The sequence below is a fragment of the Gossypium hirsutum genome, chromosome D11, assembly GCF_007990345.1.
Source record: "Gossypium hirsutum isolate 1008001.06 chromosome D11, Gossypium_hirsutum_v2.1, whole genome shotgun sequence".
NCBI classification, from domain to species: domain Eukaryota; kingdom Viridiplantae; phylum Streptophyta; class Magnoliopsida; order Malvales; family Malvaceae; genus Gossypium; species Gossypium hirsutum.
Window position 1 is genome coordinate 5,495,528 of NC_053447.1, and position 12,317 is coordinate 5,507,844.

At 32.5% G+C, this 12,317-nt stretch overlaps 2 protein-coding genes across 3 annotated transcripts; both read left to right on the top strand.

Moving 5' to 3' along the window:
• The first annotated feature begins 1,690 nt into the window (after positions 1–1,690).
• On the top strand, positions 1,691–7,021 carry LOC107911708 (citrate synthase 2, peroxisomal). The gene is made up of 13 exons (XM_016839595.2): positions 1,691–2,221; positions 2,347–2,527; positions 3,250–3,335; positions 3,620–3,724; positions 4,427–4,489; positions 4,685–4,794; positions 5,001–5,120; positions 5,213–5,288; positions 5,518–5,591; positions 5,705–5,825; positions 6,163–6,260; positions 6,360–6,483; positions 6,725–7,021. Exons 1-13 carry the CDS (start codon positions 1,976–1,978, stop codon positions 6,854–6,856), a joined length of 1,536 nt encoding a protein of 511 aa, XP_016695084.1. The 5' UTR covers positions 1,691–1,975; the 3' UTR covers positions 6,857–7,021.
• A 1,872-nt stretch (positions 7,022–8,893) lies between these two features.
• LOC107911710 (V-type proton ATPase subunit D) lies at positions 8,894–11,383 on the top strand. 2 transcript variants are annotated; one of them, XM_041105689.1, is made up of 2 exons: positions 8,894–9,108; positions 10,460–11,383. In XM_041105689.1, the coding sequence occupies exon 2, from the start codon at positions 10,471–10,473 to the stop codon at positions 11,254–11,256; it is 786 nt and encodes a 261-aa protein (XP_040961623.1). In that variant the 5' UTR covers positions 8,894–9,108; positions 10,460–10,470; the 3' UTR covers positions 11,257–11,383. The 2 variants fall into 2 exon arrangements, with proteins under 2 accessions (XP_040961623.1, XP_016695086.1); XM_016839597.2 differs by having other exon boundaries at positions 8,993–9,128.
• The last annotated feature ends 934 nt before the right edge of the window (positions 11,384–12,317 follow it).

Here is a 12,317-nt window from a genome sequence, read left to right on the forward strand (position 1 = left end):
ATATTTAAAATTTATATTTAATATATCATGATATTAAAAAAATAAATAATAATAAATTATTTTATTATAACTACATTATAATTCAAATTGAATATTTTAAAATGATATGACACCATAATAATAACACAAGAAAATAAGCATATTTTGCATTCAAGACAATTATTTGTCACTTATGTTTATTTTTATTAATTTACAAAAGTTATGCTTACATGTGAATTTTAATATTTAAAATATGTATTGTTTGTTCAAATTAAAATTAAAATTATATCATAATGGCAAAATTTTATATTATTTTGTTATGTTATTGTTTTGGGTCAATTATAAGTCTCGTCACTTATATATTGTTTAAATTACGTTTTGGTCATCAAATTCTAAATATTACATCTTTAACGTTATCACTTAATTCCTTTTTTATCATTGAATTATTAATGATATAGTGACACGTTATATCATCATTTCAAATGAATTTTTAAATCAAACTTCACCTTTAGACTTTGTACTTTTTCTTTTTAATCATTTTTATTATTTTATATATTTTTTTCTTTTTAACTTTCCTTATCTTCCTCTCTTAATTCTATATCACCCTTCTCTTATTTTTCTCAGTAGTGCTTGGATTTATTTATCATTTTTTAATTATTTAATAATATTTTAATAATTTTTTTTACGTTATTCATACATAATTCTAATCTTTTTTTTAATCTGAACTCTGAATCTAAAATTTTAAATCTTAAACTCGGACCTTAAACCCTGAATTTAAGATTCAGGATTCGGATTCAGAGTTCAAAAATTTGAATTCGGATTCCACTAACTTCATTTCCACTGCTCCATCACGATTAGATCAACAGATGTTCCGTAGCTTTCCGAAGGTTTTGCTTTATAGTTTCTTTACCCATGATGGATGCTAAAATTGACTTTAATATTCTTGAAGCAATGGGGGAAAGATGTTTGTGGCGGTTTGATACCATCTGCATGATGAGTTTTCAAAGATGAGAAGAGTTGGTAATTTGTATATCATAATCATAATTATACTTGTTAATCTATATGTAAGGCCGGTCCGGGCCAAGGCTGAAAATTTAAATTTTTAAAGTAAAAAAAAAATCAACTTTTAAGGGCTCAAAATTTTATTTATCAACTTTTAAGGGACCTAAAAATATCAAGAACAGACTTGTCTATATGTTGCTAATTAGTAAATTATGTTATATAAAATTAGAAAAAAAAAGTATTTTATGTTTTTTTATATGTTATGAGGGAAGGGAGAAGAGAAAAAGGGGTGGGGGGAAGAAGAAGAGAAGCAAATTAAAGAAATAAAAAAAGAAAGAAACAGGAAGTTAGGAAAAAAATTAAACCACTCAAAAAGAAAAAAAAGAATAATTATGTAATTTAATTTAAAATTTTTATTTAAAATGATAATTTAATATGTTACATCAGTTACACCATCAACTACAGTTAATGATCCAATTAATTGATAATAATAATAATGACAATATTGTAGCAATTTAAAATTTAAGGATCAAAATATAATTTAAAAATATATAAATGATTAAATTTATAAATTACCCTAATTTTTTAGATATCATGTGCAGAACGTGATTTTGCAGTGTGAACCGAGTGAAAGAAACAGATCGTAAGAGGCTCAAAGCCGGAAAACAAACTTTTAAAGGAAAAAATTGAGAAATATGAAAATTATAGAATTAAAGTAAGTTGAAGCGACAGTGAAGACTTTAAACATAGGGTTGAAATTCATATATAATTTTAACATTTATCGGAGGAAAAAACCCAAAAGAATTGGCATTCCTATATATAACCACAACTCCACCAATTATCATAAGTCTTAAACCGAAAGAAAAGCTCCAAACCGACCCCCCCCCAAAAAAAAGAGGTTGTCTCCAAAAATTAAGATCTCAATATATTATTCTTCGTCGTTCTCCTTTAGAGATTTCCTTTTAAGTTTGTTTTTCCCCCCTTAGTTTAAAAGATGTCATCAAATGAAGAACCCTTCTCACAAGTGCAGGCACGGTTAGCTGTGCTTGCATCTCATTTGGCAGCTCCTGATTGCTCCTCCAACAACCTCAATTCTTCTGTCCTCGAGCCATGGTGCGTGTCGGCTCAGAACGGTGGCTCTGTTGGCCTTTCATTAACCATCATCGACGAGCGAACCGGGAAGAAGTACCAGGTCCCTGTCTCCAGCGAAGGCACTATCAGAGCTACCGATTTAAAAAAGGTTTTTTTTTTAAATATTTCGAAGTTCAATCAAAATTTTAGTATTTTGTTTTAATTTGTATTAAAAAAACTGATTATGAGTTTTAGGTGATATAATTTTAATTTTAAGCTGGAATTTAATTGCAGATAACAACAGGGAAAGGTGATAAGGGGCTTAAAGTTTATGATCCGGGTTACTTGAATACAGCTCCGGTTCGGTCGTCGATTTCTTATATAGACGGTGATGAAGGGATTCTTAGATACAGGGGGTATCCAATTGAAGAACTGGCTGAGAGTTCCACTTTCTTGGAAGTGGCCTACCTCTTAAGTAAGCTTATAAAATTACAAACACCCGTTGTTTATCCAAACTATGATTGTTTGTGGAAATTGATTAATTATTTGTGAAACATACTTCAGACTGACAAAATCGATTGAAATCTTTAATGGGTTAAAGTAATCAATTATTGAGTTCCATGTAAAATCGATGTATGTGGAGATTGTATGTAGATCATATGACATGTCGTGTCTTGAAGATCAGTTGAGGGTTAGGGGAGATAAAAGTGAGAAAAAGAAGAAGCTTTAATGAATGGTAGATGAGGTAAAAAGAAGGACGTTTTGGCAATGATAGAGGGAGTTGGACTCCCTATTCCAGTGTAAATAATTAGTTGTTACTTTTAAGCTGAAACTTATGCTATTTTGTTGATCTGTATCTAAGGCAAGACCTTTAAAAAAAATACTAATAATTCCCTGACTGACTGTTTGAGGATAAATAATAGTTGCTGATTTCTCCGATCACTAAAAAAACCAATTGCAAACAATCTTTCAATAATGCTTTTAACAATTGCAAACAATCTTTTAACAATGCTTTTATCATTTTGTTGACAGACATGACCTCTTAACTTAAAAAACCAATTGCAAACAATCTTTCAACAATGCTTTTATCAAATTATACAGGAGCAATGAAGGTTTATAGTTTTGTCTTCGATAGCAATCATGCATTTACTTGTATATTTGGTCATGTGTTGATATAATTTGCTTCCACATTTTCAGTGTATGGGAATTTGCCTTCTGAAAGTCAGTTAGCAGACTGGGAATTTGCTGTTAGCCAGCATTCAGCTGTGCCGCAAGGGATTCTGGTATGCTTTTCTTTCATCTAGAAAATAAACCGCTTCTAGTCTCGCACCTTGTGATGTTGTAATGCACATGATGTTTATAATCAAAATGATTCTTTGCTTTCCTAAGTTCTTTAATTTCTTTGGTATAAGGGCCAAAGTTTTGATACTTTTTCAGCAATACTATTAATTGGGTCTGTTCCTTCTAGTTCAACAGAAGTTATTTTAGCAATACTATTAATTGGGTCTGTTCCTTCTAGTTCAACAGAAGTTATTTTACTTGTATAATGTTTTCTCTGTTTTTGTAGGACATTATACAATCAATGCCTCATGATGCTCATCCAATGGGTGTACTTGTCAGTGCAATGAGTGCTCTTTCTGTTTTTCACCCTGATGCCAATCCTGCTCTTAGAGTAAGTTGATGGTTTAAGTTTGTATAAATGCTTTATGAAGATTTTAAGTTGACGTTGTGTTGGTATGGCATTTTGTTCAATCGTGGGTATGGGTTTTATAAGAGCACATAGGAAGCAGAAAACTGGAGAAAAGTCATTATTGGACAAGTGGGCCTATTAGTTTTGGAATTGTAAAGACTCTAAGATCAAATTGTTTTAGGACATTGGATATTGCATTTTACCTTTTTAAGTTGTCTTGAGGGACTATTTTCCAAATTTTAAAAGTCTCTATTTATTCTATGAGGTAACCTTTTGCAAAATGTCAACTTGGGAGTCTTAACCTGATCCATGCGATATAAGAAAGTGCTCTGGCAGAATGTCTTTAATGAAGGCAAAAGTAACTTTAGCTTTGTCGAGTAGAGCACGATTTATCAGAAGGAAGTGTGGAAGCATTAAAACTTGGATAACTTGCAATAACCTCGTGCACTTTTTGTTAGAGGAAGATTGCAAGGATATCTCCTATAGTGAAATACTTACTTTGGCTTAAGCTATTTTCAGTTTTACTTTTGTGAAGCATCTTGAAGACATGAACTTATGCTGTTCTGCTGTGTTCTTAATTAATAATTTAAAAACCTCTGTGCTCTCAAATTATGATTTAAAAGCCTTTCTGGAATTATTTTACTCTCTGAGTTTATCAGGTTTTTAGATCTACTATTAATGCAGGGCCAAGAAATTTATAAGTCGAAACAAGTGAGAGACAAGCAAATAGCTCGCATTATTGGAAAGGTTTGTGCATTTAATTCCCTTTTCCCTCTTTGTGTCTTTTGTACTCTAAAGCAGTTGCTTCTATTCACTAGGGCGTATCTTTAACTCTGGTGCATGAACTTGTTACTTTCATCTTGTCCTACGGATTTGGGTTTGCCACGCCATTTTTTTCTCATTCCATTGAAAGATCAGTATAAAACATCATTCTTTTTTCAGGCACCAACCATTGCTGCTGCAGCTTATTTGAGGATGGCAGGAAGGCCTCCGGTTCTCCCTTCCAGCACCCTTTCTTATGCTGAGAACTTTCTCTATATGCTAGATTCAATGTATGTTCTTTGGCACCTTCAATTCTCTCATTAATGGCTACATCTTCAATTACTTAAATAGTAGTAACAGTTATTATCTTCTGGCTGCCAGATTTTCTTTCCATCAATCTTAGTCTTAATGCTATTTAAATTTATCAGCCTCATCTAGAAGGCAAGATTTAGGCCTACCTTTTCCTAGGTAATGTGTCCATTTTATTAACTTCCAGGGGCAACCGGTCTTATAAGCCCAACCCTCGGTTAGCTCGAGTGCTGGACATTCTTTTTATACTACATGCAGAACATGAAATGAACTGTTCCACAGCTGCTGCCCGGCATCTTGCATCAGGGTATGTCTATTAATGTTATTGTCCTACTGTGTTAGAGCAACAAACAAAAAAAAAAATCTATATATGAAATATGTGTGTATCTGCATCTGTAGTGGAGTTGATGTATACACTGCTCTAGCTGGAGCTGTTGGAGCACTATATGGTCCTCTTCATGGTGGAGCCAACGAGGTATGCAGAACCAAATATTTTCTGTTTCATAATAATGCAATGCCTATCAGTAATTTTCTGAAATTCAATTTCCGAAGGAATGGTGTTACAATATGCTTGTTCAGACTATACAATTGCACTTCAGCTGTATATTATCCACTTGAGCATATCAAGCTTCTTTGTGTCATAAGCTGTTTGTGACAGCAGTGCCTGAGCTTATTTTTGTTTTTCTTTCTCTTGGTTGTTATAGGCTGTGCTCAAGATGCTTGGTGAGATTGGAACAGTAGAGAACATTCCAGAGTTCATTGAAGGTGTCAAAAACAGGTGAATATTGCATATATAATTTTGCTGTTAGTTCAAGCTAAAGGTTCGACATGCAGTGCTATATTTTCTTGTGATTGTTTTATTTATTTTTGCATATATATTCATTTCTTCAGGAAGCGGAAAATGTCTGGTTTTGGCCACCGTGTATACAAAAACTATGATCCAAGGGCAAAGGTGATAAAGAAATTGGCAGAGGAAGTTTTTTCTATTGTTGGCCGGGATCCACTTATTGAGGTGTGTATCAACAACCCTCCGAATTATTTTCTTTTACATGAAGCAACTAACCTTTTCCCACACCTAATCTGTTTTAAGTACTTCATGATTGAACTTGAATGCTTCCATGGTATGTAAGCTGATCAAGGTATAATAACGCATGGACTGAGAGTTCAGTCATGTTGGCTTCGTATTTGGTGGCAGATTCTGTAAATAGTATTATGTTTTCTAAACAGGGATTCATTAGTACTTTGTAGTTTGTATAAGTGACATTCTAGTATTGTCTATGATTTCTTTGTTTACTGTAAATGTTTTAATATGCTTTTCTCTTGCCTTCTATCATTTTCCCCTTTCGCAGGTAGCTATTAGTTTGGAGAAGGCCGCATTATCTGACGAATATTTTATCAAGAGGAAGCTTTATCCAAATGTTGATTTCTATTCTGGGTTAATATACCGGTAAGATAAGATTAATTTCTCTGCTCACTTTGAGAAGCTAGACGAATGTAGATATATTTTAGATGTTGGACCAGTGACGATTGAGGTTTTATTCAATAGGGCCATGGGATTTCCACCAGAGTTCTTCACTGTGTTATTTGCAATCCCTCGAATGGCTGGGTACTTGGCACACTGGCGTGAGTCTCTAGATGATCCCGATACAAAGATAATAAGACCCCAGCAGGTCAGTCAATACTTCAGGACTCAAAACCTATATTATTATAATTATGACTTATGATCATGACTGTGGAACCGAAATAAGCAACGAGGCATGTTATTTTCTTCTAGTGTAGTGTGATTCCATATTCTTGGTTGGGAAAATCCCTACCAACTTTGACTTGAAAGTGACGGGAATTATGAAGTTTGCACTTTTAAATTTACTAGCCTGCCATATCTGGGATCTCTCATTCCATTTAAATTTTCAGGTTTATACCGGTGTATGGCTACGGCATTATATGCCACTCAAGGAGCGCATGGCGTTGAATGATGCAGACAAGCTTACTCAAGTATCCATATCAAATGCCTCGAGACGGCGACTGGCTGGTTCGGGGGTTTAGGCTTTACTGTTATATTATAACATCACCAAGTGAAATAAAATGGCAAACGGGCCGTATATGTATCTCTGCTAAAATAAATTTACTACCCTTGTCAATGGCTTTCTGCTTGAAAACTGTATGCTTTTGAGCTGACATAATGCAATTTGCCCCTTATCTTGTTGGATCTATTGTTGATGGGATCCATGTCTTGTTAAATCTAGACCTTAAAATACTTGCTGTGGGGAGCTTGGGAATGATTAACAATTTGTTCTTGTTGTAATTCGTCGATAGATTGGAAGGATGCATTTTAATTAGTTAAAATTTATAGCTACATATTCATTATTAATCAAATTTATTTAATATATAACAAGCATTAAATAAATTTTTGAGAGCTACTCAACTATTAACAAATTTCATTTTAGGAGTTCAAATAAAAAAATTTACATTTTAGGCATCATGTTATATAATTTGATCCTTTTGGCCACTCTTAACAAATAATAATAATATTTTAAAAATTACACTTTTGGGTTGTTTGTTTGATCGTCACCATCCTTCATTACCAAAACATTAAAATCTCAGAAATTTTAGTGAAAAAATGAAGCAAAATATAAATTTGAAAGTACTATTACAATATCTTGTTTCAAATTCTGCTATGGAACCATAATCAGTTGGCGAGCTTCAAATTGAATCCCTTCTTTTATGTTTCTAATAAAATCTTCACATTTCTTATTTAACTCTTCATTACTCATTGACTCAAGTTCTTCATCTTCATCCTCCTCCACTGAAATAACCTCATTTGATCTGATAATATTCTTATTTAACATAAAATTTTATTTTTGTTTGGATTTTAACAAGAGTAACCAAAATAATCAAGTTATGTAATATGGATGCCTAAAATGATTTTTTTTTTATAATTGAGTGACTATCGATATAGTTTACCTTCATTCTTTTTATACTAAATGAGAAAAAGTTAAATTTCTTATATTATAGGACGATGTAAGGAAAGCAAAGAGATAAAAAGGAGAGTTTCCAAGTGAAAATGTTTAAAATATGTTAAAATATATCAAAAGTTTTTATACTTTTCATAAAATTGAAATTTACTTTTATTTCTAGGAATTCAGTCCTTTTACTTTTCAAATTTCGAAGTTCAGGTCCAATTGTTAACACTATTAATTTTTTTTGTTAAATTTGTTGGTTTGACATATAGAAATAAAAATACATTTGATAACAATGTAACTAAAAAATCGTTGTAATGAATTTAAATTTAACAAAATAATTTTATTAGTGCTTAATCGTTAGATCTGAACTTTAAAATATATAAAGTAGAAGCATTAAATTCTTAAAAATAAAAGTACAGGAATAAAGAATTCATAGATTTATCAAAAATATTAAGATATAATTAGTAATACCTTCTTTAAAAAAAGGGAACACACATCATCTATTAAATGTTAGAACTTGAATTTTTGGATGGTCAAAGCTAAACTGTCCATCTTTGTCAAAATAACTAAAATTTCATATGTATAAATGAATATTTGAAGTGGATTGAGTCTTAGCTTGATTGCTATGAGCATTGTTGTCAATATAATAGGACGTGGGTTCAAGTGCGCTGAAACGTATTATCTTCCTATTATGAGTTGGGAATGGACTATGAGTAATTCTAGGTATAATATTTTAACATTAAAAATAATTTGTAGTAGCGAATGAGGCCTTAAAATTGATACTTTGGATCCTTTAATATTTTGGTTTAATTTCATTATATTAGATTTGAATTTATTGTTTTTTGTATTTTATATTGATTTAATTTAATTTTATAATTTTATAAATTATTTTTTACAAATGTAATTTAAACATAAATGACCGAATAAAAGTAATTCAAAAATTAATATTTTTCTGCTAAACGTCTCAAAATATACTTATTTTAAAAAAAACGGAAATAATGGAATATAAAATTAAAATTAAATAGGTTTTACAAACCGGGTCGGGTCATGTATGGGTCCACTTCCCAGCACAGTTAAGTTAATTATAGTTAATTAGTTATTAGTGTAAATAAAGTGGATCCGAAGAGATAGAGTGGATCGGACAGCCAATGAACAAAGTGACAAAAAGCCAAGCAATCAAACAGTGTCGTGTTGGACCCACCTATTTAAAACCCCAACTTCCTCTATCACTTTCAACACACACAGAGAGATCAAAAAAATTTAAAAAATTTCGCACAGAAAAATTTATTCATCCAAGTTGGAAACGTCGGCCACAAATCTCCGCTCCGTTTACCGGTGACGACGCTCTCTCTAATGTTCTCTGTCTCTCTCCATTGAATTTCAGTTTCTTGCTTCATTATTTACCCCTCTTTAGATCTCTGTTTCGTTTTTTTATACAAAAATAATTATTTCATAATTTGATTTGGGCTGTTATTTTGCATGTTTGATCACTGGCGTTTTCACCTGGGTCATGTAGCTATCGATTACATCGAATTTTTCGTTTTTGATTAGAAAATTTCGATTCTGGTTCCATTGCATTATTCAATTCAATTCAAAGCAAGAGGATTTGATTATTAAGTTTTAAAAAATATATCTGAATTGAGACATTACTGGAATTGAGCTCTATCACTGCATTTCTTGAGAGATTTCTCTAAGCGTCCCGTGGCTCCCAAGCTTACATCCCACTGTCTAATCGTGGATCTTAGATATTTTTTAAGTCCTAACGTCCTTCACGATCTTTAGATACTCCTTTTTGAGTAGGAATGTCAATTGTGAGTCGTAGATACTAGCGATCACGCAGTTTTCTGGTAGTGCTTTAGGTTTGTTCTCGTATTGGTTTTGCGTCTGATGCTGAGCTGATGTTACTGGCTGGGTGTTACTTGATACGGTGAAATAAGCATAGACTAGATACTCAAATTTCCTTCGTTATTGTTATTATTGACTTTTATGGGCTTTGAATTGGAAATAGTTTCATGCAATTAGATATGAGATTTTGCTTCCAAATAGTATGTAGATACTTTGAATACATATTGGTAATCTCTCACATAAAACAAATATCATCTAGTTACTCTTACAAAATAGCTATTACATTTGCATTTTAGATAGAAAAGGATGTTAAAACTATTAATATTGTGCAAAAGAAAAGACCGACTGTAATCGATGTGTGAAAGGCTTATTATAAAGCTAAATTAGCTATTGATGGTGAATTACTCCCTTCTGTACAGAAAGGAAAGAAATTAGGACAAATTAGCTTTGTAGGATATCGTAAATTTTTGTCTAATTTAAATTTATTTGGTGTTATGATAACGTGAAGTTGCGCATTCTTCTGTTTATTTTGATGGCAAACCATTGCCATTCTTGTTAAAGAAACGGTGCAGACAATTAGTTCATAGGACTTGACTTATTATTTATTGCTTCTTGGTTCTATAATTGGATCATTCGATGCAGTCATTAGATTGCTTGTGCAATTTAAGTTCTTTGATTAAACTTGCACTTAAAAGGGTTGATAAATTAAGATAAAGTTGATAGTGTGCCTTTAAGATTGAAATTTTACTGAGATTTGTTTTATTTACCTCTGTGAAGGTAGGCTAAGCAATATTCTGTCATTTCTTTTTATTGATCCTACCTATACTCTCTCTCGGTTCAGATATCTGAAAAATGTCCGGCCAAAGCCAGCGCTTGAATGTGGTTCCAACTGTTACAATGCTTGGAATCATGAAAGCTCGGCTTGTGGGCGCTACAAGAGGTCACGCACTTCTCAAGAAGAAGAGTGATGCCCTAACCGTACAATTTCGTCAGATTCTTAAGAAGATAGTGTCTACGAAAGAGTCAATGGGAGAGATTATGAAAACCTCCTCATTTTCCCTAACAGAGGCTAAGTATGTTGCTGGTGAGAACATCAAACACGTCGTGCTTGAAAGTGTTCAAACTGCTTCTCTTAAAGTTCGATCGCGACAAGAGAATGTTGCTGGAGTGAAGCTTCCAAAGTTTGAGTATTTTACTGAAGGTGAGACCAAAAATGATTTGACTGGTTTGGCCCGAGGTGGACAACAGGTCCAACAGTGCCGTGCTGCTTACGTGAAAGCAATTGAGGTTCTAGTTGAGCTTGCTTCTCTTCAGACTTCATTCTTAACACTCGATGAGGCAATCAAAACCACAAATCGTAGGGTTAATGCTTTAGAGAATGTTGTGAAGCCAAGGTTGGAGAATACGATAAGTTACATTAAGGGAGAGTTGGATGAGCTTGAAAGGGAGGATTTCTTCAGGCTAAAGAAGATCCAAGGTTATAAGAAGAGGGAAATAGAGAAACAGCTAGCTGCCGCAAAGGAGTTCGTCGAGGATAAGTTTGCTGAGAAGATATCCTTGCAGAAAGGGATTTCAATAAATGCAGCTCACAATTTGCTATCTGCGGCCAGGGAGAAGGATGAAGACATTATTTTTTGATGAAGAGGTTAGTCTGTATTTTTTCTGGTATTCTTGGTTTTTCTATTTGATGTATGTTCGACGGTGGGAGATTCCTTTATTTTCAGGTGGTGTTTTGAATAAATGTTATATGCATGTCTCTACTCCACTTATTTTGTGTTATGGTTAATGATCAGACATGCACCATTTCGAGGCTCCAAGGTATGCATGTACGATATTATTACTGTGTTCCTAATAGTGAGTCTTGGGACCTATTATTTGGCTTAAAATCCATTGCTGGAAAACAGAAGCTCGTGTGCATTCAGTGTTCGCCTGCGTGTGCATCTAAGAGTATTTTGTGTTCATTATGAGAGTTGATTCCAAAGATGCATGCGAAACCTCTATCCCGAGGTTAGGCCACGGGTATACCTATGGGTATTCGGTTCGGTTTTTGAACAAAAATTGAATTGAATAGCTCCATTCAATTTTTAACTTTTGAAATCAAAACCGAAACCATATGAAATAAAAACCGAAATATCCAAAACCAAAAATTGTGGTTTGGTTCAACGGTTTATAGAAAATTTGGGTTTTGTTAGAAAAAATTATCACCTTGTTTTGAGGTCAAAAGAGTTTAATATTGCAATTTTTTATTTTTTTTTCATAACAATCATAATACACCTCTAGATTCATTTATACATTTATAAAGTGAATTAAATAATTAAGTTAATATCATAATCATCCATAATATCATTTAAAAGTCATTGTAACTTAAGCTATTAAGTTATTAAAAGGAAAGCTAATACATAAATAATTCATGTACTTAATATTTTGTTGTGTCATTTCTTTTAATTAGTTATAATTGTAATATGGATGCTTAAATAACAAATTTTTTATTTTGGGTGCCTAAAATAAAAATTTTTGATAGTTGGGTAATTATCTGCGAAGTTTACCCTTTTATTTAATTAAGGTATCTTTATGTTTCTATTCATGGAAATTATCCCTTTGTGAGTTTATAATTTTTCCTTCCAACAATGTTATCTCCAAGATTCGAACATGAGCGCTTTATTTGGAAATGCAATGTGCTTTATCATTGGGGTGAATTC